General features: G+C 41.5%; 2 protein-coding genes across 2 annotated transcripts; one reads left to right on the forward strand and one right to left on the reverse strand.

Moving 5' to 3' along the window:
- Positions 1 to 5,991: 5,991 nt before the first annotated feature.
- On the forward strand, positions 5,992 to 20,965 carry cds1 (CDP-diacylglycerol synthase (phosphatidate cytidylyltransferase) 1). The gene is made up of 13 exons (XM_031870525.1): positions 5,992 to 6,021; positions 6,282 to 6,439; positions 9,334 to 9,430; positions 9,547 to 9,644; positions 11,299 to 11,438; positions 13,036 to 13,094; positions 14,003 to 14,085; positions 14,431 to 14,518; positions 15,752 to 15,820; positions 16,115 to 16,267; positions 16,544 to 16,663; positions 16,968 to 17,071; positions 17,213 to 20,965. Exons 1-13 carry the CDS (start codon positions 5,992 to 5,994, stop codon positions 17,346 to 17,348), a joined length of 1,335 nt encoding a protein of 444 aa, XP_031726385.1. The 3' UTR covers positions 17,349 to 20,965.
- A 43-nt stretch (positions 20,966 to 21,008) lies between these two features.
- On the reverse strand, positions 21,009 to 27,605 carry tmem175 (transmembrane protein 175). Its single transcript, XM_031870513.1, has 9 exons — positions 27,087 to 27,605; positions 26,845 to 26,942; positions 26,699 to 26,750; positions 25,658 to 25,693; positions 25,491 to 25,574; positions 25,226 to 25,390; positions 24,675 to 24,753; positions 24,118 to 24,253; positions 21,009 to 23,666 (listed from the first exon to the last, which is right to left on the reverse strand). Exons 1-9 carry the CDS (start codon positions 27,099 to 27,101, stop codon positions 22,994 to 22,996), a joined length of 1,338 nt encoding a protein of 445 aa, XP_031726373.1. The 5' UTR covers positions 27,102 to 27,605; the 3' UTR covers positions 21,009 to 22,993.
- Positions 27,606 to 27,668: the final 63 nt, after the last annotated feature.

The raw sequence follows: 27,668 nt of genomic DNA on the forward strand, positions 1-27,668 counted from the left end.
GTGTATATAAAGGGGCGGGGCTTCGAATAACGGACAATGTGATGCAAGATTTAGCATTTCCTACTCTGACATCAGTTTTGAGAGATGATCTGTTGTGACACACTTACTCACTCTACTCTAAGTTTAAGGCTATTTGACACTTTCCTTTACGGTGCATTTATACATGTTGCCGTGTTTATCCGTTTCATCTCATACGTCCATTAATTCTGTGGAAGTGAAAGCTCTTTATGAGGCAATCGATGAATACATGATTAGTCCCTCGCACCATATTTCATGGTTATGGTTTTCCTTTTACTGTCAGTCATCGATGTGGCTCAGTGGCGGAGCAGGTCCTGCATGTGGTGTATGAATGATTACTGATGATGACAGTCCTGATGGGCAGGTGGCATCTTGCATGGAGGCCGGTGTGTATGAATGGGTGAGTCTTGAAGCGCTTTGACTATACAAGTCCATCCATTTACCGATATATTGGGGACAACATAGATATTTGAGGTTAAAAAAAGGGAAAAACAACGTTTTTTTGATTGCTTGAATTTGGTTATTTAACAACGGTTGAAGAAGATTAATTATACGCACATCACATTATGTTTTCACATTTACTTGCCGGTATTTAAGTTCCTCCACTTCCAGTGTCCCCTATGGGACCTTATTTCATAAATAAATATGTGCAATAGTAAACAGCGAAATTGTTTGAGTGGTCCCATAAATTACACATTTGATGTTCGTCAAATTTAAAAGATGATTTTGCTTGTCAAGAAAGTCGCAGATTTTTGGTAGGATCATTTATTTTTGTGTGAAACCCGCTCGGTGAACTACATCTCGCTCACGGTGCGTCGCCAACACCAACATGGCCCTTAGCTTAGCTTAGCTATCTAGCTAACATAGCTATGTTCCACGCTCAAATGTAACATTATCTCACCTGATGGGTTTTCTCTTATTTTCCGTCGGAAAGCAAAAGAACGACTCTTTTATTGTCGTGAGAACATTCTGGTACATCGTAGCCTCAGAGAGAGACGTCACGTACGCAACTTTTGGGGTGTGTAGTCTTTCTAATTACGTATTTTCACAATCTTGCACCTCAACAGCTTTATGACAAAATGCAACTTTGTTTGATGTGCAAAATGATCTCTTACTTTGACAAACATCCTGTGTGTAATTCACGCCACAGTTCAAATGGTATCAAAACATAATTTGTCTGAATAGGAGGCACTTTACCTCTCAAATACGCTTGGTGAGGCCGTCATGTGCTGCCGGGCTTATACACTCAAAGTCTGGTTTTGTTCTGACTTCCCACTGCCAAAATCTCTGAACCTGGCAGGACGCCAAGTAGCCAAACCTCAGCCGAGTTAATTAACTGCTTGTGACTTCTGTTAAGAAGCCCGTGTTGCTTTGTAATTCAACGGCAAGCGCCTCATTTCTTATTTTTAAACCAACGAACTCATTCTTCTTCTATGATTCAGACCACAAGGAACAAACTGTTGGTGTGATCCACGAGAACAATGATACATTAACTCGTCAGTCAAATGAAAATAAAACCTTCTGCCGTCTCTGTCAGCTAGTTTGCGTCGCTCTTAATTAGAAGCAGACTTTTCGGGGCAGAGATGAGTCTACCCTGAGTAGAGTAGGTGGTGTTTCGGAGGTTAAAGGGTCACTGTGTCGTGTCACTGCAGCAACACCCGAGCAGATCATGTTCACATGAGGCGTATTTAAGTTTGTCGCTGACCAAAGAGGAGTGTTTTATGGGCTTGGACATCACACACATGTATGTATGTATGTATGTTCACACGTCCCTGTGTGCTGTCTCCTTGGCCAATATTTACTTTTGTTAATTATTTAGCAACACACGCCCACATTCCCAGCATTAGTTTGTTTGATTCACATCTTGACCCGGAGCTCTTCACACCGCCGCTCTCCCTTCATCGTGGTCGTGCATACTGTTGCCTTGCTGAAGGCTCCACATGACGGGTGACCTCGGTGGGCTGTCTGCTGCGGTGGTGGCGGCGGCGGCAGCTGACCGTTTAACGCTCTGCTGCTCACAGCTTCATTTGGCGTAGTTAGAAATGTCTTTGGACAGATCTGCATTGGGACTCTTTGGTGTTTTTTAAACTCGAGCTTTGTGAATAAAAGATGGAATAGATATGAGGATTTTTGCTGATTGTGCAGCAACTTGGGCTGATATCGTTTTGACAACTATTGTGATGGATTGTCATGAAATTGTAAATAAAGAGATGGTGTTGGTAGCTGAAGGAGTGAGCCATCTCGCTCCCTTCTCATCTGTTGAGGCTTCGCTGTACCGAACATGGCGGCGGGTAAAGACACAAGTTTCTGAGCTGAAGCGCTGATGGTTCAACTCCTGCTTTACTTCTGTTGTTCTTGTGTATGGAGTACCTTTCAACCTCGTCCTGTCACGCTCACCCAACGTATCCCACGTCTGCAGTTTTATAAATGCTTTCCATCTTAAAGCGTACATCTATTCCTGAAAGATTACGTTTCGTAAACCTTTCATACCAAAACTCACGTCTGGTTTCAGCAGAGCGTCTGCGTGGTTAGACAACCTGCGAAGGGCTGCGTCTGATGGTGACGTCACTGGTCGTGCATCGAGCATAAATCAAGCTTCATTAGTTGTTAGTAGGATACAAACGAGCCTGCAAAGGGCTGCGTCGCTTCAGGTGGACACAGACTGGAGCTGCTCGTCTCCTAATGTCTCCTAACGTCTGCTGTCCTCTTGTCTGATCCCGTCCTCTCTGCAGACGAGGCATTAATAGCCAGGAGGAGGAGGGCAGTGGAGGTGAGCTGAGCTGCAAGGACAGTGTTACTCAGACAGTAGGACAACATGGACGCACAGTAGAAAGAGACCGTCTGTCTGTCTGTGCACCACCTGCTGTGGCTTCCTTTATGTTTAATTTCATGCTCTGTCAGCCGCATTTTCTCCTTGTTTTTACTGGTGCGTGTGTGTGCGTGTGCGTGTGCGCGTGCGTATTTGGAAGCAGAAAACGCAGAGATTGGGCAAAACAAAATCGTACAACCAACATTAAACAAACGTTTCTAATTATCAGTGGTTTAACTTTGGGAGGAATTAGTTTGAGCTGAACCCAAAACATCATGACTGTTTCTTGAGTTCTTTATGGGCTGAAAGGGTCAATAGCATTTCTATTTAATGTTGTTTTTCTCATCCTTCCAAACATGCAGTTTGCTGTTTATAAACATGCAGTTTGCTGTTTATAAACATGCAGTTTGCTGTTTATAGCATTTACTAAATATCGTGTAAACAAGCTTAGAAACAGTGTCTGATTTAAATTCAGTTTGATACGTATTCTCATTAAGATCTTCTTCTTCAATCGAAGAGGTAAACATGAAACACCAAAGCATGGTGTATGTGTTGTACCTTGTCATTTGCAAGTGGCTTCATCATTTCAAGTGGTACTTGTTAAAAGAGATGTTATAATTATCATATGCATTTATATTTGGACTTGTTCGATTGCGTAACTTGGATCGTTATCACACAGATTTGCAGGATGGTTTGACTGTGAGGTATTTACACAGCGGTTGGCTGCCTTTATTAAAAGATTAACAGTGTTTGACAGTTTAATTAACAATCTTGAGCGCATTCACCCGGATTAGTGCGTAACAACGTGTACCTCAGAGTGTGAAGTAATGTGCTGAATGTTGAAGAAGTTATTGTGAACCAGTGAGATAAATCACAGACAGATGGAAGTTGCTGCACACGTTGTTGCATCGGGTTTGTTGGTACTAGCACTTCAGACCGTCGTATCACACTTTGTGATTTAGAAATGAAGACCAATACTCATCCCTGCAATCTGTGCTTCAGTAAAACACATTAGCTGTCAGTCTTCTCAATGGCAGGGCTTCCATTTCTGGTTTTTCTTGATTTCAATCAAAAGTATAATATGGTAAAGAGCCCAACAATGAAGTCCTGAAATGGCTTGTTTTGTGTCAAACAGTCAAAAACTAACTTATTCCCTTTTTTTTTTTTTTTAAATCGTCACAATTGCAACCGAAGCATGTTTGAAGTTTTTGCTTCATGAAAGGTTATTCATCAAATCAATTTATGACAAATGGGAATAAAGCCAAGCATGCTCACGTGGGCACGTTTACATTTTTCACCAGAGTGATTCTATAGAACGAAGAATAGATTCTAGAGCTCAAATGTCTGCTTGTATCTAGACTTAATTACACAAAGTTTAGTCTGATTATAAAGATCAGGACACAAATGTTTTCCTCCAATCTTTCTCAGATACATTTCTTTTGTGTGTGTGTGTGTTTAGATGATATTTCTGTGTCAGTTATCTGGCTAAATTCATCATTTAGTACCATGAGTATTTATAGAGGGAGCTTGGAGACACCGGTCCGTCTAACTTTCTCTCTTCTGTCCTTTGCTTTATTTTTTATAAGATAAGTCATCTCGTACTGCAGACTGCAACGTTTCCTCATTAAAACCTGAGTAGAAATCTTCAAGTACACCTTCATCCCTCTTGAGCTCCAACACCAACTCAAGTGACCCTCCTCTACACCCCCCAGCCTGATCCCTCTTTCCAGCTAATTACAACGTCTGTCCGAGAGCACCGGCCGTGTTTCTGAAAGTAAAGCTCTCCGATGCTCCCACTGACCGTATTTAGCAACGTCTGAGTGAAAGCAGCCATGAAAGGGAAGAAGAAAGAAATCAGCAAGCCTCTCGAGTGCAGAAGAGAACTTAATCCTCCACATTTGGTCTGTGAGCTCACTTTGTTAAAAATAGCAGAAAGAAAAGGCTGCTTTGTCCCGTGATGGATCCTTACTGGTGGTCACTCAACAACTGAAGCGTCCGGCTTCATTTCTAGGATGTCACTTTGCTTCCTTATTAATGGTGTTGGAGTGTCCACACTAGTGCTGCTACAGCTGATGATGCAGCATCAGTTTGGGCCTTTATTTTTAGATCATGACCGTTTGTTTTGTGTATTAATTCAGCCGAGCATAAAGTTATTTCTTTTATATCTATATTTGATTTAATTAAAAACTCTCTGAAGGATCTTTTATCCTGCTTCAGTTAAGTTCAAATCTCTAACGATGTATATCACGATGTAGAGCGTGTTTCCTGGTAATTCAATAAATAAATAGTTTGTATGAAATAAGCACGTGGCTCTGTATACTGTCGTGTGAATCAAGTACTTCACAAATTAAGTATTTTCTCTTCAGTGCAAAATAATCAGATTTTTGGAGGAAGTTGAGTCGGCATGTTCTTGTTGATGACATGATTGTGTAGCGTGATATCTCAGTAAATGATTTCATCACGATGCGATTTCATTGAAAGACGATAAATTATCGTTTTGAATAATCGTCATTTTAGATGAAAAATATAAAATCTGTAATGACATTTTTAAAGCATTGTAGTTTCCATCTATTTTTACTTTTATTTCTAGGTCTACAGCGATCAATCCCAGTGTTTTTATCTTAACTTTTTGTTATCTGGTGCTGACCTGTGTTTCTGTGAACTCATGGAGCTGAAACTCTGCAGCTTCTGGACGCAAAATAGATCCACGTGGAAACCTTTTTTTTAATGTGAAACAAAGAGGTGAAAGCAGCGACTCGTGCGTCTGTTGACGGTGTCTAAATCCAGATTAAAGATTCATTGACGCCAATCAGAAATTTGCCTCCCAGGCAGCAGACTGTTAACCTGTTGACACCAGGTGTAGACTTTCAGTCGCGCTCGCCCACTAATCCTCCAGCTGCTCGCTCCTTTTGTGGGCTTTTGAGGATTTTGTTGGGTTGAAATATGGAAAAATTAGAATTACTATGTTCTGCTTCCCTTAAAATATACAAGTGACCATATATTGTCTCTTCAGTCACAGCCTTCCTCTCTATTGCCACCTCCTCTTTAACTCCACTAGTCAGCTGATATTAATGAACACGTCAGCCCTGTAAGTTCAAAGGCTCTACTATTATCATTTCATGGCTGTAATGTTGAATTTTACCCCTGTTTCATAAACAGGAAATATGGACATTGAGGCCGACAGTAAATCCTACGTCTGTGTCACACTTTCAGTCCTTATCTATCAGATATTATTGAGCGTGATGAAGTCACAGACTAGAATCCCAGCCGGACTGGGAAGACACCAGTACTGAAGTCCCCCCCCCCCCAGAGGAGCTTTAGACTGGACTCTATTTGACTACATCATTAACTTGTCATTTGCATCTCACGAGCGCTCTCCGTGCACATCAATATTTCCTTATCTTAAGTGAGTATTTGAATGTGTGTGTGTGTGTGTGTGTGTGTGTCCTGACAGGAGGCCGATGGCGATGACAGGCTGGGCCTGCAAGGCGACACAGAGGGAGAATGCGACGGCGACTCCAAAGCAGACACTCCAGATGTTCCTCTCTCCACAGCGGACACCTACAACACTCCACAGTACCTGAACAAAGCTCTGGCGGGCCTGCCGCCCAGGTACACAGATACTCATTAGAGGTGGATACTAGCAGATGTTGTTTGTTCCTGGATTTTAATTCTGCTCCTCTGTTGTGTGGCGAGGTCAAGGATCTATTAACATTTAGCACTTTAACTCGTCGTGTTCAGGAAATGAAGCCAGGAGCCCCAAATAAGAGTAAATGTGTATATTCTGAGATTTAATTTGGATGCATGTGAGCCACAACACGAAGTGGAACAAGTTTAAAACCGTAAATTTCTTAGATTACAGGTGAAGTAGGTCAACATGCTCAAGCTGCATGTAGGATATGAGGTCAGATGGACTCTGAGGTCTTGTTCAGATGTGCTTCAGCCATGATTTTGTGAAGTGTTTTTTCCCTCAGTCTTTCATGAAATGACCCCGACAGAGTGAGTGATCGTCTTTCCTCCTGTGCATGTAGGGTAACTAGACCAGAAAATAGATCCTGCAGAGATGTCTGAACATGCTCATGTTAATGCGGGGGAGGGAATGTTGTTGCTCGTGACTTTTAGTGACTTGCAGCGTCATTCAGAAAAGTGTTTCTCAGCATTTGACCAGCGACTGCTGTTGGTTTTCTTTTAATTCCCTCTTTGAATTTAGTCCAAAATGACATGATTCTATGTAATCTCATCCACAGTGATTAACAGCAGTAGAGTAAGTGAGGCAAGTTACAATGATCATGTATACAAAGATAAACGGTGACAGTTAAATGATGATCGTGGTAAAACTCTCTTGTTAGATTTTAGGATGAATCAGCCGGTGAGGCCTGAGGAAGGGACACAGAAATCAGTGTCTCTCAGTTGACACACCTGCAATTCATCATTGAAACGTCGCACATTATTATATTAAAGTATGTCTTATGAACCTGAATGTCAAGTTCTGAGAAACAAAGGTGGTGTGCTGGCAACCTGTTCTGTCAAGTGTTGTTGGGACTCTGGTGACTGGTTTGTTTTCTCTGACTGTGGAACAATATATTCACATGTTGGTGTCGTTGACGGCTGGTAGTAGCTTTACTTGAAGAGAACTTGCAGTGGTTCTATTCTTTCAGGTTACGTCGACTTATAGCTGGACAAATAAGGGAAAAGAAAAAGGGTAATTTCATCGCATTGATCGTTTTGTGCCTGCAAAGAGGAAATATTGTTTTTCTCTCTTTATAACCAAAATATTTGACCCTTGTCTTTTATTTATGGAGAATAAGCTTCATTCATGGAGTTATATGGGATAAGTAGAATGAGAAAGACCTTACAATAAACACAATAAAGTAAAGTCTGGGAAGGCTTGAGTTAAAACTTTACACAAAACAAACTATTAAAATCAGTTTTCTTGTGCGCTCAGCGCCTGGAACACAAATGAACAAGAGGACGGTGTGACCAGTAAGTGACGGCCAGGTCACTGAGCTTAAAGGCTCACAAGGAAGGAAAGCGCTAATCCCGAGTGCTGCAGAGAGACATGTGGATGAACAGACTGCGGGGGGGATAGGAAGAAGAGAGGGATAACAGATGGGGAGATGTGGTAGAGGTGAGCAGCAGAGAGAATGGATGGACTTGAAGGTGAAGAGCGATGGTGTGATGATCAGAGAGCTCACCGTGCTGAGAGGAAGCAGCAGCAGCAGCAGCCTTTCTTTTTTCATGATGCAGCTGTTTCTCTTCTCCATTCACAGTGTGGCTCCTGTGCAGCTTTTTTTTTTTTTTTAGCTGTTTCCTCTTCCTTCGTTTTGCTCCCAGGCGGTCCGGCAGTACTACCAGTGCACCGGTAGTACTGGTAAAAGTATCTGTTGTAAGGGCTAGAGGTACCATTACAGGAAAGCCTCATGGCATTCAAGGATCATTTGACGTCTTTATGCAACACAGGGATGCACAACGGAGAGCAGACGAACGTAACAGTCGTACATTCCTGTGGTGCATTTTTTGAACATGCATCAGGAGGAATGTAAACAGTCTCTGGGCAGATAATATGGCCGACATCTTCACTTTCAAAACTCAACATGAGGAAAAACATCGACTGTGTTTGAGCTTCAAGCATCATTAAGCTCAGTCCACCTCCTCATATGACCAGAGTCTCTGTCCGGCAAGTGCTGCTTGATCCTGGACCACGATAGAACCAGGTCTCTATGAGGATGTGGACTCTACAGTCACTGAGTGGAATCAATACTTTTTAGTTTATTTTCCATTTAGACTAGTTTGGTTCGGCACAAATGAAATCCCTCCTCCAGTTTATCTTAAATGACTATCTATATTTTAGTGGACTTTATTTAGAATATTATACATAAATATGTTTAATTTGCGTCTTATGTTGCGCCCAGACTATGAGCCGTTTAACGAGTAAACGTGGAGTTGGACCTGAATGCAGTTGCATGCACAGACTAACTCATTTAATACACTGAATCATTTCATTCAATTTTAGGATTTTGTTCACAGATTTGTAATTATGTTCTCACTATGAACCACTGCTTTAGACTATGTGCTATAGATCCTTTAAATAGGACCCTTAGTCTTGACTCTGGTTCAAGAGAACATTCTAATGCTTGTAGCTAAAGCCTCAAGGCTAAACATCGGTCCTTTTACAGTTATAAAAGCAGCGACTGTGACTCTATGTCGTCCTCGTTCCTAACAGCCGTTGCCAAAACTGCTTCAACCACAGTCTTGATGCTTCCTCTCTTTCATCAACTGCCCCTTTAACTCCACGAGTCAGCTGATGTGAACGAGCACGTCAGCCCTGTAAATTCAAAAAGCTCTACGATTTATAATTTCATGGCTTTAATGTGGAATTTTATAACTGGAAATACAGAGATGGAGCCAGACAGTGTCGTATATTTCACTCTCTCTCTTTCTCGCTTTGATTGAAAGTGAAGTATTAATGAAACATTCATGTGATTCAACGGTTCCTTTCTCCACAGATGGAAGAACTACTGGATACGAGGGGTTCTGTCTTTGGCCATGATTTCGGGCTTCTTCATCATCATCTACATGGGACCCGTCACTCTAATATTAGTGGTGAGTGGCAGCGAGTTGATGCTGCAGCTGTTTGTGAGTAGAACATTTTGAAAGCGCTGACTCTCTCTCTCTTTGTCGTCGTGTTTCTGCTCTCGTTCCCGTCGTCTTGTCGGTAGGTCATGACCGTCCAAATCAAATGCTTCCAAGAAATCATCACCATCGGCTACAGAGTTTACCATTCCTACGAGCTGCCCTGGTTCAGGACGCTCAGCTGGTGAGGAGAGCGTTTGATTTCACAGCAGATCATCTGTAGATGGTTTACCCTTTTAAAAGGGAACTTTTTCAACCATTACAATGTTGGTAGTATATGCAAAAGAAATGTTTAACTTCCCTCCATGTTGCCAGACATCACGGGTCTTTAGCGGCTCTAGAGCTGATGTTCAAACTACCTACTGTACATGAACCAGAAGACAGTACGGAGGAATTATGAGAGTCGTGCACCGCCAGCCGGTGACGATAGCGGCGCAACAAGCCCAGTGCATTTTGGTTGTTGTAGGTTTTTCTACACAAAAGGGAAGACCACAGCACCTTTTTCTATGTTTTCATGTGGCACCAATTTCAACACAGACAGTCAAAATGATTAACTTCTTTCTGCGCGCCTTCCACGCGTCTACATTCACAACAATTGATGTGAGGGCACGAAAATACTTCTTTAAAAGAGCAAAATGTTTTTATTTCTCAAAGTAAGCTATCAAAATATTCATATCTTTGGCTCCGGCGCCGTATCAGCTCTAGTGTAAAAATAAAAGACATCCAGCCCGTCAAAGTGGACTGTTTCACCTGAAGGTGAGGTCTATATTCATCCCGAGCCGTCTTAATGGTGTAATAATATGTAAACCCCTTTTTAAAAAGCCAGAAACAGCAGAATTTCTCCTTTTTAAAGGTGCCACTTAGTCGTCTCTTCTGGCAGCCACACTCTATTAAACTCTCCTGGTCCTCCAGTGAAACGCTGACTCAGGCCAGCTTCCTCTGCAGGTATTTGCTCTGAATATGCAGCGTCCACCTTAGACCACTGTGCCGGAGTTTTTGCTCCACACACACACACACGGTATGTAAAGGCAGCGCTCGGTGCAGCCAGGAGCAAAGATCACTGTCTTGTTGGAAGCAGATGAAGCTTATTGAAACATTCTCCAAGGCCTTTCTTCATAACACACGCGCACGCACACACACGCGCGCGCGCGCGCACGCACACACACACGCAGAGAGCGGGTCAATGTACAGAGGGCATGAAACACAGGTAGACATTCAGTGACACACACATGAACACAGCAGCACAGAGTTTAGACTGAAGTTCACAACATAAACACAGAGTTCAAGCCCACACTCTTAGAACACGGAGGCTCAGTACCCGAAACCCCAACGACAAACTTTATTACTCCTTTCAACCTTGACGATCCACTCCTCCCGTTCTTACCTTTCACAATAAAAGCCCTAGACATGTACACTGCGTAACTGTTTACCAGAGGGAACTCTAAGTCTCTCGGAGCGTTTCACTTAAAAGAAAACTCAATAAGATATCTTGCAGTAGCTTAAAGGCTGTACAACAGTTTACCTCAGACAGATGCTGGTAGTTGGTCTTCTGCCTGCTCAAATCTGTTCAAACCTTTTTATTACAACGCTCACACATTTGCAACGCTGCTGGTATGGAAAGTTTTGATGCGAAATATAGTATTTTGCATTTTGGTGTGTTTTATGTGTCACACCCCGGTGTGTAAAGGCCTTTACTAATAAAAAGGAACAACGGCAAAAAGTTTTCTGAAGCAAATGTTTTCTCCCGAGCTCTTATTTCTAAGAGGGTGACAACATTTCTGTTTACGGCGGAAGAAAACGTGAAGAAAATCTTAATGCTGTCTGTTTTATTGCCTCAGGTACTTCCTGATTTGCGTCAACTACTTCTTCTACGGGGAAACTGTAGCGGATTACTTTGGGGCTCTGGTGCAGAGGGAGGAACCTCTGCAGTTCCTGGCTCGCTATCACCGCTTCATCTCCTTTGCCTTGTACCTCGCAGGTGGGTGTCTGCTTCACGACCATAAAAGAAACAGTCCCGCAGTATCTCTAACAACACAAGGTGCTCTTTGGCCCCTCTGCTTCCACTCACGGTTTCCTGTAGAGGTGGAATAGATTGCACCAGACGCGAACAACATTAGTCAGGGAGAAAATGGACCACAAAGAGAAACAAAGACCTCGGGGAGAATTACAGACTGATTTACGACGACATGAGCTCATCGGTTCTTTTTCTTTGGAACTTCTAGTTTTTCCTCCCGTCCTTCATGTCGGTACAGAATGAAAACGACAAACTTAGATAAAGGTTAAACCTGATGCAGCAGTACAATAGATTAAACAATACAACCTGTTGATACCATAAGAACAAACTAAGAAATAAGATACATTTATTAATAAATGGAATAATAACAATCGTAAAAACAAAAATTAAAAAAAAGTGATTCCTGGAGCAGGTGAAGTCGTGAAAAACCCACCAGAACAAAAGGAATCCATTGCATTGACATATTCTCACACACACACTGATGCATACTGTACAAATGTTAGCTTCTAGACTTGTGATGAAAAGAACAATGAGAGAGTCACAGATAACCGGTCGTATCGTATTCTCCAGTTAAGTCAGTGTGGTGAAGCCTTGAGGCCGGAGGTGTGTCTTAAACCACAGAACCAGCGGTTAGGAGTCATTGTAGTTCGACAGCTTTGTTGTTCAACTGTAACAATGCTCAGTGCATGTTTGGTTCATAATCGTATATGAAGTGTTTGCGTATCTGATTATTTTAACTCTCAAGTATTAATAGTTTATAAACATCCAGTGTCTCTGTAAAGTGGTTCTCATACTGTGAGGATACAAAGACACGCACTTTATAACATCCTTAAAGCTCCGGGAAACATTTCAAAGTATCTTTTTGTACAACATTAAGTTCAAACTGTCAAAGTTTGGCAACAAGAAAAGTTGAATTATTTCATATTAAAAGTTGTTACTCAGCTAACCAGCCTCTTCAGGACTGGGTGGGGTTTATGTAAATTAAATATTTGAAAAGATTTAGTGCATGAAAGACCGACAAGAAAAATCTCTATCTTTTGTGAGCCCGTCGCACAATGTATGAAGCTGACTGAGGACAAAATGTTGCTTAATGATCAAAAGTAAGGAGCAGCTCTGTGGTGGTGGGACAGTGAGGTTCCCTCTGAGTCAGATGAATAGAGGTTCTGTGTTCTCAGTGTGGTTTCTACACAGTTCTCCTTCAGTGTCGCCGACGTTCAGCCGGGCCGTCAGTTGCAGCTTTAAACCCGAGGACATTCTGATCTGAACCGCATCTTCTCTCAGTCTGTTTTTCACGGCTCCCCCGAGGTTCTCCCCAGGTTCACGCACACAAACTCTCAGCCGACAGCCTCCTCCGTGCTAATTCACGTGTCTGAAACTATCACATCTATACCGCTAAAACTGTAAAATGCTTCCAGATGTTTGTGTGAAACAGAGTAGTGAATTGTTCAGTCACAGGCATGCTGCACACACAGCGAACAGTAAAAACAATGTGATTCATATTATTATTTTAATCTGCCGTATACTTTGTTTACCTGACAGCATGTTGTCTACTCTTTCACAGGTTTCTGCATGTTTGTGCTGAGTTTAGTGAAGAAACATTACCGCCTGCAGTTTTATATGGTGTGTATCAGCCAAGTAACCCTCTCCTCTTCTTCCTCTTCCTCCTCCTCCTCCTCCTCTAAGCTTCCCGTCCATCTATTTCACCTGCTTCTTACTTCCTGAAATGTCCTTCTGAGAATATTGTTTTTAAACTCATTTGTTCTGATGTTGCCATTCATTCACTCTTCAGTTGTTTTGAAACACGCAGGTATCTGTCCACATTAATGTTTGATATGATCCTGGATATTCATTTATTTAATCTCATGCACATCGATCGACATCACTGTGAATGTACCAGCGTTAGAAACTTTACGCTCTCGGCCGGATGTTAAACTTTGCTTTTAAAACGCCAAATAAAACACAACATAAACAATCAGAACTTGAGAAACCAAAACATGCCTCGTAACAGCTGATCAGGATAAAAAGCTTTAAAGGAGTAAAGCAGCGGTTTGTAAAGTAGGCGATTAACAAAATAATGTTAAGCACGAACTAAAAGACATCTTAACATCACATTGTTGTGATTGTTACCATCAGATATTCAGTAAAAACATGCGATCAGCAGATGTGCATTAATGCTTTCTAGTCGCTGAACTCTGATGATGTTGAATTGTGAACAAGACATTAGTGTTGCAATCAACAGGATGAGAGCTAGTTCACGTTATGCCTCTTGTGTTATTTTGCTGCATGCAATTTCACAAACTCTTGTTTTGAAAGAAACTGTTTGACAAATGTTTTATTTTTTTCTCCACTCGCTGCCTGCTCTCCTCTCACCGCCACACCTTTGCGTTACCATCTGTGTCATTCTCCTCGTCTGTCGGTCTGTTCGTGTCATTTTCTTCACCGTTTCCTAACTTGTGAGCGGGCGCGGCTACATTCCAGTGCAGTGACTCTGTGGGGTGTGTGTGTGTGTTTGTGTTTTGCCATTTCAGTTTGCTTGGACCCATGTGACCCTGTTGATTGTGGTGACTCAGTCGCACCTCGTCATTCAAAACCTGTTTGAAGGGATGATCTGGTAAGCGGCACACGGACGGACCGGAGGAACGAGCTTTGCTGTCTCTGAATATTGACTCGCTGCAGGCGTGTTCGCTCCGTTTTAAGTAGTGGAACAGAAAGTGACACAAAGCTGCGACTAATATAAATACCCAACTCGCATCTACAACTGAAGCTAATTCTGTTTTAGTTCACCTTTCTAAGAGAATGATGATTTTAGTCAACGAGATTCATAATAAATCTTTTATTTTCATACATTTGTTGTTGTCTATCCACACATTTTCAAGCCAGAGACAGAATTGATCAGATTTTAATTCATGGATGGTTTCACTTCCCTCTTAACATCGTGGAAATTCCCTTTTTCCAGGTTCATTGTGCCGATCTCCATCGTCATCTGCAACGACATCATGGCCTACCTGTTTGGCTTCTTCTTCGGGAGGACTCCGCTGATCAAGGTAAATCAGATGTTCTCTGACGTCGCTCTCATTGTTTTAGATTTACATGTAGCGGCTTCGCTGCTGTCTCTTTAAGAAGTAGAGTAGAGGGAGCTTCTGTTAACGGATCTGCATCACTACAAACAACCAGTCGAGGACATTTCTCTGACGATCCTGAAAATATACAAAATAAATAGTTTTTGTTTCTTCTTCTATGGTTTGATATGTGGGGTCAGCTGTACAGAAAGAGTGAGACGACTAAATGGAGAAATGAGTAGAACCGGTGAACTCGTTTGTGTTGATGTGGTTCTGCATCAGACCAGGAAGTGAGACTAGCTCTCAGGGCAGATCCAGAACACACAGTTTATAGTTTATACAGTCTATCCTCCCTGTTCTTCTGCACGATGGAGCCGGAATGATGATCACTGCTTTCACTTCCCTGCTGTGCTACATTCCTACTAATTAAATTAAATTAAATTAAATTAATTTGCATCAAATAGAGCATCTCCTCGATACCAAATATAAGTCTTACAGAACGTTGTATCCTAAATTAAATGTGCTGAAGTCCTGCTTATTAACAAATCTTTGCATCAAGATGAGACTTGAATAAGGTTTTTCCTTCTCCTACATTCACTGCCTGGATAATATACAGGCATAATATACTTTGTTTACACCGGACTGCAGCTGCAACATCTCTTTTAAACAGGCTGTCGGTGCAGCAACACGACCGCTCCCCTGATACTCGAGGAAGCGCTTGATTTGATACGCAGCAGAGTTTTCTGTGAGCAGAGCACAACAATGTTGATATCTCGGTCAATCATGTTTTATTTAATTGTAAGAAGCCCAGATCGTGACTGCGATCAATATTGTATTACTAGTGCAGCTCTTCCTTCCAGTGAGTCTGGATCTCCCCTCAGGAGGAGCTGGACGTTGGAGTAGATATCTGGGCGGCCGCCTCATGACACGGATCCAAATAAGGTTCAGAAAAACAAATGGAGGCTTAGCGCTCGTCAACCGCTTCAGTCAGACAAACCTGCGAATACAGAACTCTTCTGTCAGATTGACTGAATCTAATATGGTTCTACTCTCTGAAGTGTTTTATTGATGATGGTGTACACACAAGAGCTATTCAGTAGAGGGAGAAAAAAGAGGTTTATTTTATATCGCATGTATTTCGTGGTGAGGCTGATGTCATGATGATGTGAAAGACGGCCTCTGTTTCTGTCTCTAACCCCCCCCCCCCTCCCTCTTCAGCTCTCACCCAAGAAGACGTGGGAGGGCTTCATTGGAGGTTTCTTCGCCACGGTGGTCTTTGGCTTCATCGTGAGTACACTTTGTCTGCTTTTACGACTCACTCGCGTGGTTTTCCCCGAAAACAGAATGAGATGTTTTCTGCGTAACTTCTGCCAAAAGTTCACGAGTTGTTTGTGTTGTGACTGTCACATGGCCTCGAGTTTCTGTTCCAACAAAGAATGTTTATTTAGGATTTAATCACAATGCAGCATCTCCACATTTACTGTCAATATTCAATGTTTATTAGCGTTTAAATTCGTACACGTATGTTGGACGGGATCGACTTCGGTGCTTAAATGTTGTTGTTTTTGTTGGACCCGTCAGCTGGCCTACCTCCTGTCTCAGTTCCAGTACTTTGTGTGTCCCGTGGGCTTAAACAGTGAGACCAACGGGTTCACAGTTGAATGCGAGCCGTCGGATATGTTCGTGATGCAGGAGTACACGCTTCCTGCTGTGGTGCAGAACATAGTGACATGGGTAAGACTTTTAATTCCTTTTTAATTAAAGAAAATAACTAAAACCATTTGAAATACAATAGCTGTTCTGAATATAATATCTAAGAGTTTGTCATGCCATTTAAGGGATAGTTCAGATGTTTTGAGGTGTGGTTGTGTGAGGTTCTTCTCCATCATCAGTGTTTTACGACAGTAGACGGAGTTTGGAGAACCAGCATCATCATATCTGGAAGTGAAACGAGTCTTTTTCCTGTTCAACCAAATCCCGTTCGTTACTGTTTTTCCTCGTCTCTGTTAGAAAACGGTGACGATGTGCCCCTTCCAGATCCACAGCATCTTCCTCTCGTCCTTCGGGTCTCTCATCGGGCCTTTCGGCGGCTTCTTTGCCAGCGGCTTCAAGCGAGCCTTCAAAATCAAAGTAAAGAGCAGAACTCTTCTCCTCTCTTTTGAGAAGAGTGTTTCAGTCTTGTTTTCCTGTCATGTTATTGTTTGAGCCTCTCCCAGGTACAGATTTCACTTAAATCAGTTTTTCAGCCAGTCGCTGTTTGTGCAGTCACATCTCCACCTAGGGACGAGTCGGACAGGTGCTCTCAGCATTGACACAAGCAGGGAAGACGATAATGAGATTAAATCGTACTCCGATAACGCACGTAGACGCGTAACACCTCGGCGCGGGCCCGAGTTCTGGTGTAACGACGCTCTGGTCTCTGCTCCTCCTGCAGGACTTTGCCGACACCATCCCCGGCCACGGCGGCATCATGGATCGCTTCGACTGTCAGTACCTGATGGCCACCTTCACGCATGTCTACATAGCCAGCTTCATCAGGTAAGAGGAGGGCCGGCAGCTCAGAGAGGCGGCGGAGAGTGAAATCTAAAAGAAATGTGGTATCGGGTTCCCTCACAGTCATTTCAAATAGAAATGCGCCAATGGAAATTTTCTGTGTCTCATGTGATTGTTGTGTTGCAGAGGACCGAACCCCAGCAAGGTGCTGCAGCAGCTGTTGATGCTTCAGCCTGAACAGCAGCTCGGCATTTTCCACACTCTGCACTCCCACCTGAGAGCGAGGGGCATGCTCCCCCCCGCTGCTGCCCCGGCTGAATGAAAAAGGCCGCCTGGCTTCACGGGGCTGGCGTGTGCGTGTGTGTGCGTGTGCGTGTGCGTGCGTGTGTGTGTGTGTGTGTGTAAGCATGTACACACACACACGCACTCTCTTAAAGTATGGCGTGTGATCTCAGAAGCGTCGGCTCCAACCAGTTCATGACGACTTTGGACCTGAGGTGAGTCTCCAGACTACGTGGAATAACTTCGTAGTAACCAAAAAAAAAAAAAGAAACACAATACCGACAACAACATCAAAACATGGCGGCTTCGCTGCTTTCCACTTGGACCGGCACTGATAACGAATAAACTACAACGGGCCGTCCCCATCCTAAGAGAACAGACTGAAGATGAAATCTGTTATCGGACTCTGAAGGACACGGCTTCTCTCGGGCGCAGGTGGATGCTGGATGTTTCCTTTTTGTGGACGGCAAAAACATTGCACTGACTTTAGCTGAACAGACGGTTTTTAAAGCAGCTTTTACCAGCATTGGGCACGTGGACCTGAGCTACCGCTAACAAGACTGTTGAGATTTGTCTCTCTGGGGCGAAGCAATGATGCAGCAGGGTTGTCAGAATACTGTAGACTACTGTTTTATATACTATGCTCTATTTAATGGTCCTAACCTCACTGCATACAAAAAACAAAACATGTAGCATGTACGCAAATCCTGTGTCGGGCTTCTGCTGAACAAAGCCATGTTTCTTCTCTTCTTCCACAGCGTGAGACGTTTAGCTTTTAGGTTTCTGTCTGAATCTAAAATAACTCGCACAAGTAAAGTCAATACAGGTTGACTGTAGGCATGTTAACGCAGAAACTAGAGCATCAGCACTCGAGTTCATGTACTGTACATAAATATACTGAAGATATTTAGCTGAACGAATACCTAACGCATAATATAAGTACTTGTGTGACCTGCTGGGGGGGGGGGAAAAAAACACTTTAAAGCTATGAGAAATGATATGCAAAAATAGAGATGTAACTCATGTGTAGTTTGCCTTTTAGCATGAACACTTTAGCTTGGTATGAGGCAGGGATGTAGACCTGAGGTCGCTGCTGATTTAGAGGGTGTGCTGGGTGAACTCAAAGGAATACTTTGACATTTGGAAAATCTGATTATTCATGCCGAGAATCGGTTCAGAGGATCGATACCGACCGGTGCCGGGAGGACGAGCGTAACGATTTAGAGTCTCAAACGCCTACAAAACACTAGTTGACGGTTCTATATCGTAGCTAACATAAATAATCACTATTTTAGTTTATTAGCTTTATCTTAATTAGTTTATGTGGGGTCAAGCTTTATCTGACTTGCACTTTTTGTGTGAAAGCTAAAATTGCGTAAAATAACATTTGTTTTAAGTCACAGTTAAAGATTAAAGTTGTTAATATTCTCTGAGATTAAAGTAGTAAATTTACAAACAAATGTACGATATTATTAAATAATAAGATATTATTTAGTTCATAAAGTCATTTATTCTCTGATTATGAAGTCGTAAATCGAGGAAAACATTTTATTAAAGTAATATTCTTTTCAGTTTTTCTCCGAATATAACACCTCGTCCCAAACTCATTCATGTATTTATGGTTGTAGCTACGATAACGCTAACACGCCGTCGTGGAAAGCAGTTGTTCTTCTAGAGAAGTCCTCCACCAAAGAAAATCTTTGTTTCTTGTTTCTTAATGTGAGTTAATGAGTTTCTCCACTGAAATCATTGTGCAGAAGCACCACTTTAAATCTTGTGTTCTCCAGAGAAGTGTTCAAACGTTTCTTGGTTAAAATTAATTTAGCATAAAAAACGACTTGTCGACTAAAAGGGTGCAGCGCTAGTTTTTACATTTGTTTGTATACGGATGAAACAAACGAGATGTGTTAAAGCGCTTTAGAGGCGTAACTTTGATATAAGGGAAGTAAAGCCCCCCCCCCCCCCCGCTTCCACTCTTCATGCTAAGCTATGCTAACGGACGGCTAGCTCTGGAACCCGTACACAACGTACAAACGTGAGCGTGATTTTGATCTTCTCAAACTCTCGGACAAAGAAACACATTTCCCAAAATGGTGAACTATTCCTTTGAAACTAAATAAAAGACTGTGCTTCCTTTAATCAATTAAACCAATGATTTAATTTGCACTGTAGCAGTTAGGTGGAGGGGGGGGGGGGGGTGCATCAAACCACTCCGAAGGTTCCCACAGCCTCGGACTCGATGTTTGTGAAACTGTTTCAAAAAAGAGAAATCTTGCTATTTTAAAGTCTTCTTATGCGTTAAATCACTGTTAAATTATTCTGGTTTGAATGTAGTTTGCTATATGAGATGTTATCAACGATAACGTGAGACCGGAGTACGTTTTTATGATGGATCACGTGACCGCCGCTCGTGTGACGAAGAAGATGCATTATGAGCGTGTTACGAGGTCGTTTACCAAAGCTCTGTCTGATCAACACCGACTTCCTTCTGTTATTGGAAAAGAAAAACGGCTCCAGGGCCCAGATTCAAAACGCCGTGTCCTTCAGACACCCCCTCTGTTTCTGAAAGATGAAACAGAGGGGGGGGGGGGGTGGTAGATCTGGACGAAGACGATGTCATAATTTATTTATCTGTTCTGTTCATGTTTTCCTCGTAGACGTATATTTTTAGGGTGGATTTCTGGGACCAGCTGTATTGTACTGTATGACTCTAGGACACACACACACACACACACACACACACACACACTACGTAGACACCAGGACAGAATTCACAGTGAAGAAATCTGACAAACTCGACACAAACGGCAGATGAACAAATGATGCATCTACATATATATTTATAAGTTTTACATGGAGTCTAAAGTGTGCCACTGGAATAATTCAACTCAGTTAATGAAATAATTAAAACACTATGAAGAGCTTTAAAAAGTTTAGATTTGAAACATGGAAACTACTAAAAGTTAGAAAATAATAATAATTTTACTATTTAACTTATTTTGTTCTGCTTTTATTCTTTAGTTTTCATTTAATGAACACTTGCATTTTGATTTAAGTGAAATGATTTTTCTTAACACGAGAGTTTTGATGTATAAATGACTCAATTCATTTTTATTAAAATATTTGATCAATCAGCTAATCGGTTACTTAATCGACTTATTGTTGCAGCTCTAGTTAGATACACATGCAAACAAAAGTACAATTTGAAGTAGTTTGTAAATGCGTCTAAATGTATTTTTTCTAAAGATGGTATTGATAAATTGTTCATAATACGTATTAGTATTCATAATTATTAAGATGAAGTGTATTATTTCATTGGTGCGCTGGAGACTCCACAGATTTCCAGTAATAGTTCAAATGAGATCAAAGTTGTTTTGGACTAATTTATATTTTTACTCAAACGTCAACGTAGGAAATAAAACGGTAGTTTCAGATGTTTGGTCATTTTAATTTATCATTCTGTGTTTTGATTTGAGCAGAAATGTTTTCTAATGACGATCGATTAGCTTTTGGAGTGAATAAGAACGATACTGAGGAATTATTTTGTTATTAAAGGAGCAATACAAAGTCATGTACAAACCACGTATTGATATCTTGTTAGGGAGATTGTAAAGCTGTTTACTGTACGGAGGTGAATAAAGTTTCTTTTCTTTAAAATCTTGTACATTTTGTTCACTACGGTTCCTAATAAGACGGAGAATTCACTTTCACATTGAAGGAACAGATTTATTCACAAAACAAAGCTCAACAGTTTTTGATTTGACATTTAAAACCAGATTGTGCACAACGTGAACGAGCAAACGCAGCGTTACAGAACAGACGTGAATATTCAGAGACTCTTCTGGCCTCAACACGAGTGAGTTATATCTGGTGAGAATGTCAGACAAAAAGTTTACTTTTCTTTCACATTCAAATCAACCAATGCTGCTTGCAGATCATTAGATACAAATAATAAAAAAATAAAAACAGACAAACTTACTTCTAAATGAAGCTGCGGTCAATTCATCCTCAACAGAATAAAGAAATGTGACAATACGACGTCTTAAAAGTAACGATTCCAGTCTTTTGTTGTTTAGTCACGAGTCGATATTCTCAGTCACCCGACAGGTTTCCATTAAAGTGCGTCTCAGATTTGGGTATCAAACACACAGACATACATCACATCGTCATCAGAGACGAAGGTCTCTTCAGGACAGTTTAACAGAAACAGTGACCTCTTCTGGAGAAATAGACTTCACATGATATCACAAACCTCAACATAAAAATAAGAAAACATTGATTCATTCCGTTCTTAACATCCTGTAATAACATTAAGTTGACGTTACTTTTGAAAGACAGAAATCATCATCACTGAACCTTAAAATCAACAGCAGCCATGCACAGTCAGCATTTTTCTACTTTTAAACAGACGGTTTTCGGGGTCATTTAAGTGCACAGTCGTCCAATAAAAGATAACCGCAGGAATAGAAATATAAACATTGTGACATAACTAAAAAAGGTGACATTACATACATATCTACGGAAGCCCTGAGAGGCAAGTGTGGAAAATCCATTTTCTAATTCTGATCTGAATAGTTGTCTCTCCTGTGGTTATGACTGAATAACAGGTGTTAAGTTCCTTAAATCATTTATTTTTCCTTCAGTGAAACAGGTGCTCGGGTGATTTGTTGTTGTAATACTCATTTTGGCCACAAGAGGGTGAAAGGCGCCACTAACCCGTGTTCTAAATGAGACTAAAAGCATTCACGTTTTATTCCAGGTGAGTTTAAGGTGAATTAATTGTGTTAAGTTATGCGTCGTAAGCTCGAGTTGTGGTCGAAATGATAATTACAATAATAAACATTTCTTTCTACCTGTTTCACAGATAAAAACAAGACATGTAGACTATGTAGAAACTGGATCACCACGTTCTCCTTCCTCTTGCCTCTCGGGGTAATCTGAAGGACCTTTCTGAATCAGACTATTTTAAAACAGTGCAATTTTCCATTTTATGGCCGTACCCGTTCTGTTAATGTTTAAAGTGCATACGCTACAGACGTGAACCCTGTCAGTCGCTAACTGGCCAACTCCAACGTTTTATATTGGCGCTAAAGTCTGAAAGGAGACAAACTTGAGACGTGTAAACTTTTCCTTGTCAACACAAAGTATTTAAATACTTTGTGTATTGACTCTAAAGGTATTTCTTTTTCTGCAACATGTCTGAACATCTAAAATTAAAAGGCAGAATTAAAACCAAACCAGTTGGACGGACCGTTCATCGGCACACTTTAAATTAACTATAATTATAAGAAGCCTGTTTTTCCTGTTTATACAAACTGCCGACTTAAAGCTGAAAACAGAAAATAGTTCAAATATTTGACTCTTTGTGAGCTTTAAAATTAAAAGTGGGATATTTGTTGGTTATTTCAAAGCTTTGAGTGCCTGAAGATGATTGTTTGCTCATCAAAACTAGCATTAGCATATTCTTCAAGTTATTGTTTATAAGAGTAAATGAATGGATAGACTTTGGGCTGTCGGTGTCCTGCTGTCTCTACTCTACTTCCCAAACTCCGCCCTCAACGTGTGAAGTCTTGCCAATCCTATTTTCACTGATTCCTTCCTTTGGCTCTGTCCTGAGGCCAGCAACGCCTCACCGCTCCATCAGTTAGCGTGATATTTTCTGTGGCCACTCCCCCTTCAAGCTAGCTAGGTGACTAAAGCGCTGAACGGCACTCTCGTCTCGTCATCTTCCTCCACTACGACGCCCCTCTGGTCGGGCCTGTCAGGACAGAAGATTAGCCGAAGCGAAGCTCGCCCGACGCGCACCAACAGCCTCAACACAATAAAAGCAAACGGCACAGTAATCTCCATCAGGTGGAAAATCGCGGCGCTGAATTTACTCAAAATGCACGTCAGGAAAAACGTCCCCAGAGCCACGCAGGGGTACAGGGAGAGCTTGGCCAGCATGAATATGTGCTCGCGTCCGCCGTATCGCACGTAGGGGTGCAGAGTTTCCCGTTCGTTGTAAAGAGCCACCACCCAGATGGTGAGCTGAAAGATTCCGGCGAAGAAAATGATCACGCAGCTGATCTGAATGGCTTCCAGTTCGTTGCGAGAGTCGGCCGGGAATTCGTGCGTCAGCTGGTAGGCTAGAGGCAGACCTCCGACAAACGCCAGGGAGAAGGTGTTCAGCAGGCCCATGAAGCGCGTCGTCTTGGTCACGTGGAGGAAGAGCGAGTGGTGCACGAACCAGAGAAGGCCGACGGTGGCGAAGGAACCGAAGTAGGCGAGGTACTCCGGGCCGTAGACCCGCAGGGCCGCTATCAGGCTCCCGCCGAACTGCTTCTGCACGACGGTCGGGTCTGGAACGTTGTCCTCGCTGACGGGAAGGAACCAGAGAGGATTAACGTTGAAAGCACACTTTTCTCACACCATTAACTTAATCCATAGTTTTATGTTGGCGGCAATTGAGCAAAATCTTTTACAAATGTTCGGTAGTCGGGTGTTTTGACCTTCTGACTATTTCGTAGCAGCTATGAAGATGTCACTAAAATGAGGGCCTAGCCATAAAGTTGGGTAGCTTCACTTAAAGGCACTATGAGTAAGATGTTGTCAGCTGCCGTTTGTAAACACAACTTTCAAAGTTGGGCCCTCAACGAGGTGAAAGCCAACCTCGGATTCACTCTGCATATGAAGCCCAAGATGTTCCTCATAAAGCAAAATGATGGTTGCGTTACATCGTGGGATCTCCTGCATAGCTTTGTGTTCTTAATCCTTGCCTGCTTGTGTCCCATGTCTACCCATTCAAGGAAATAGAGTTAAAAACACACCATATGTCCAGGATGAGAAGCGTTGCTACGATGGCGTAAACTCCATCGCTGAAAGCCTCCACTCGGTCCTTGCTGAGGGGCTCGTTGGGCAGGTAGGTGTAAAACAACATGGAGTCTGGACTCTCCGGCACCTGACCTGAAATGGACAAGATCTGGTTTATGTTTCAAAAATGTGATGCACATGCAGGCGGCAACCTCCACTTCTGAAGAGTGAAGCCGAAGTGTCTTAAACTTGCATTCTCTCTAGTGTCCACCAGGGGGCGACTCCTCTGGTTGTATAGAAGTCTATGAGAAAATGACTCTACTTCTCTCTTGATTTATTACCTCAGTAAACATTGTAAACATGAGTTTATGGTCTCAATCTCTAGTTTCAAGTCTTCTTCAATACAGCATGATGTTCATTTAGTAACTTATGGTCCATTTAGAGTCAAACAGACCATAAAGCAGGGGATGCTTTAGGGCGGGGCTTACTGTGATTAACAGGTCTCTACCAGAGACGTATACGGTGTCTCTAATTCACGTTTCCCATAGATGTCAATGTTAAACATGGTTCTTACCAATTGCTTTGCTGCGGCACCACTTCAAAGACTGGGAGATGTACGGCAGGAAGATGACGACCGCCAGCAGCACGTAAGACTGAGAGACAAATGAAAACATCACTAGATGAAGAGATTCACATCGTCGTAAATGTAATGTCTCTGTTTTAGACAAAGCAGCAGCTCCTGACTGGGAATAGTGATGCATTTATCAAAACTTTAATTTATAGATTTTAATCATTAATCAAAGAACTTAAGTTCGAGCCGTACCGAATGTCATAATCATCTTTAATAAAGTCCTAAAACGTATAACAAGATGAAGAGACGCCACAAAGCAGATGATCTCAAACCGTCCAATCATCTACTGATGTTAAAAAGTTAAATGTAGCATCTTTAAACTGTTAACTAGAATTGCCGCATGTCTCCAACAACCAGTTTACATTCAAGGCTTTCATTCATAATTAGCATATATATTCGTGAGTTATGTTTAGGGAGATCTCATTGATCTTTGACCACCAAAGTCTGATCAGTTCATCGTTGAATTTAAACAAAATTCCCTCTCTGCCACCTACCAGCTGGAAGAAGATGAAGGAGAAGATGCTGGCGAAGAAGCACATGAGGGGAACCCGCATGATGACTTTGAGGATGTGGTGTTTGTAGAAGTTCTGGTTCTCTGAGATCTGGATCTGCTCGTTCAGCAGGAAGGGACGGCTGAAGGCGTACAACACGATCACCGACTACGGAAACAAGGTGTGTAGGATTGTGATTAGTTCTAATAGATAAAAACGGCAACAATAAAACGCTTTATAAAAGTATAAAACGCTTTAACTGGCTCACCTGGATGACGCCCATCACCATCACACAGCCACAAAACAGTAAAAGCCCGAGGATGTTCTCGGGGAAGGCCGCCATCAGAGAGAACTGCAGAGAGAAGAGAGCGTGAATGACGTCGGTCAGCTGAACATTTGTTCATGTGAACGGTGTCCGCCGGGCATCAAACTCACCGTGTACGGCAGAAAGGTGATCAGCATCATGCAGGCCTGAAGGAGAAGCGGAAGCAGAGAAAGAAGTCACGTTAGAAAGACGGAAACGTGCTCAAAGTTTAAGTGAAATACTTAAAGTTCGAGCTGTACCGAGTGTCGTTTCTTTACAAAGCTTCTATTGAGGTTTTAAATGTCTTGTTATATTTCATGACATTATCAATACAAACAAACGGGAAAATAATTGATTTTTTTTTTCCATTTTTGGGTACATAAATGTTTGCTGATGAACCGCCCCTTTAATACAGGCTGTGTGTAGAAAGCGGGAGAGCAAAAACATGTTGAACTGCAGTGAAAGCTTTGTTTTTAAAAAGACTAAACGGCCGAAAAAATATGGCTTGAAGCTGAATGTTTCCTTAGATTAAAAAATGTGAATTTTGGAAATGATTACATGTATCTTATCAATAAAAGTTGACTTTTTTACTTTAAAATGCTCTGAAGTTATTGGAAATGTTTTGATCACGAGTCAGAAACAATCCTACGCAGCTACCGCTGTAATATGATTAAATAAATAGATATATTACTGATAATATTACTGTAGCCTGATCTTTATAACTATATTAGAAATATGGGAGTTGAACAGAATGAATAGACAAGAAGCTGTGTAGCATTTAAAAGTTGATTTATAATTTGAATGTCAACGTTCAGGGAGAAGGAAATGGGCAAGATTATGAGTATTTTATTGAGTATATATTCTGATGTAATTGTGTAAGAAATCAGTTACCAATTTATGCAACACATTCTATATGTGTGAGCTCATGAGCAGATCTCTTTGTACATTAAAGCAGCTGGAAGTTAGATTCTAAACTAATTGGCTAATCAAAGCTAACGAACAACAAGCTAATTAAATGATGTAAATCAGGACAATAAATTAACTTTACAGTACGTAGACATAAAATACAACCAACTAGTGCTGGATGTCATTATTACAGTCTCAACACTTGTGGAATACTTTCTTTAATCCTCTTTAATGAAATATCCACGATGTCCTGTTGTGATACTTACGAGGTTCAGCAGTGCGAGGCAATCGTCTATACGGACAATAACTTGAAATAACCTGTGAAGTTCAACACAAAGAAGCACGTGATTAATTATAAACCTTAAAATCTGCTGTACCACCACCACCACTAATAATAATAATAATAACTCGCCTGATATGAGCAGCCCATGCAACAGTCACAATCAGGAACGTCATCAAGTAAACAGCGATCTTAGTTGTGAGCAGAAGCTGAACACTCTCCCTCAACTCCTGCAGGGCACAAACACGTTTATAACATGTCGCCTGTTGTTATTGTTGTTATTATTATTATTATCGTATCAGAACATTTATTATAGTCCTCATAAGCTTTACAGGAATAAAATGACATCTTCTATTACTACTGTCAGACTTTACCTCATTATTTTCCATCTTCGTATGGGCAACAGGTAAAATCTGTGAATAAAGGAAATATCAAACGTTCAGAGGGAGACACATAATATTAAACATCTGGAGAAACAATCTGAGTTCACACTGACCGGTAAGCCTGTTCTCTGTTTGTTAAAGGGACAGTTCACCCAAAAATCTAAAAACTCATATATTTCTTCTTACCTTTTATTGCTATTTATCAATCTATCAACGTAGAGATGTCTGCCTCCTCTCTAATATTAAGGGACTATAGTCTCTTTCCAGGAGTTAAGACTTATTATGGTTATTGGAGATAAGTATTATCAGACCTTAACACAAGCTGGTGGTTCAATATTAAGTGCTGATTGGCTGCTAAAATTCAAAGTCTCTTGATTCCTGCTAGTTAACCAACAACATATTAATGGCATGTCGTTTAAATGCAGTACAAAGTATATTTTTAAGTAGTAGTAAAATTAAAATAGTGCTAGGGTCAATGCACTGTTTGTTTCCACACTACTTCTGCAAGATATTTACTAAACTCATGGAATAATAATAATGTTATTGATCCCTGATACTCGTTCCCACCACCAC

This window comes from Anarrhichthys ocellatus, unplaced genomic scaffold (assembly GCF_004355925.1).
Source record: "Anarrhichthys ocellatus isolate YVR2014 unplaced genomic scaffold, GSC_Weel_1.0 scaffold53, whole genome shotgun sequence".
Classification (NCBI taxonomy): domain Eukaryota; kingdom Metazoa; phylum Chordata; class Actinopteri; order Perciformes; family Anarhichadidae; genus Anarrhichthys; species Anarrhichthys ocellatus.

Coding starts and splice junctions, on each gene's coding strand:
- cds1 (XM_031870525.1), top strand. CDS start 5,992: ATGGACATTGAGGCCGACAGTAAATCCTAC. Junction 9,645..11,298: donor TGGTTCAGGACGCTCAGCTG/GTGAGGAGAGCG, acceptor TTATTGCCTCAG/GTACTTCCTGATTTGCGTCA. Junction 16,268..16,543: donor TGCAGAACATAGTGACATGG/GTAAGACTTTTA, acceptor CGTCTCTGTTAG/AAAACGGTGACGATGTGCCC.
- tmem175 (XM_031870513.1), bottom strand. Junction 26,751..26,844: donor GCATGGGCTGCTCATATCAG/GCGAGTTATTAT, acceptor TGAACTTCACAG/GTTATTTCAAGTTATTGTCC. Junction 23,667..24,117: donor CTTCTCATCCTGGACATATG/GTGTGTTTTTAA, acceptor CCTTCCCGTCAG/CGAGGACAACGTTCCAGACC.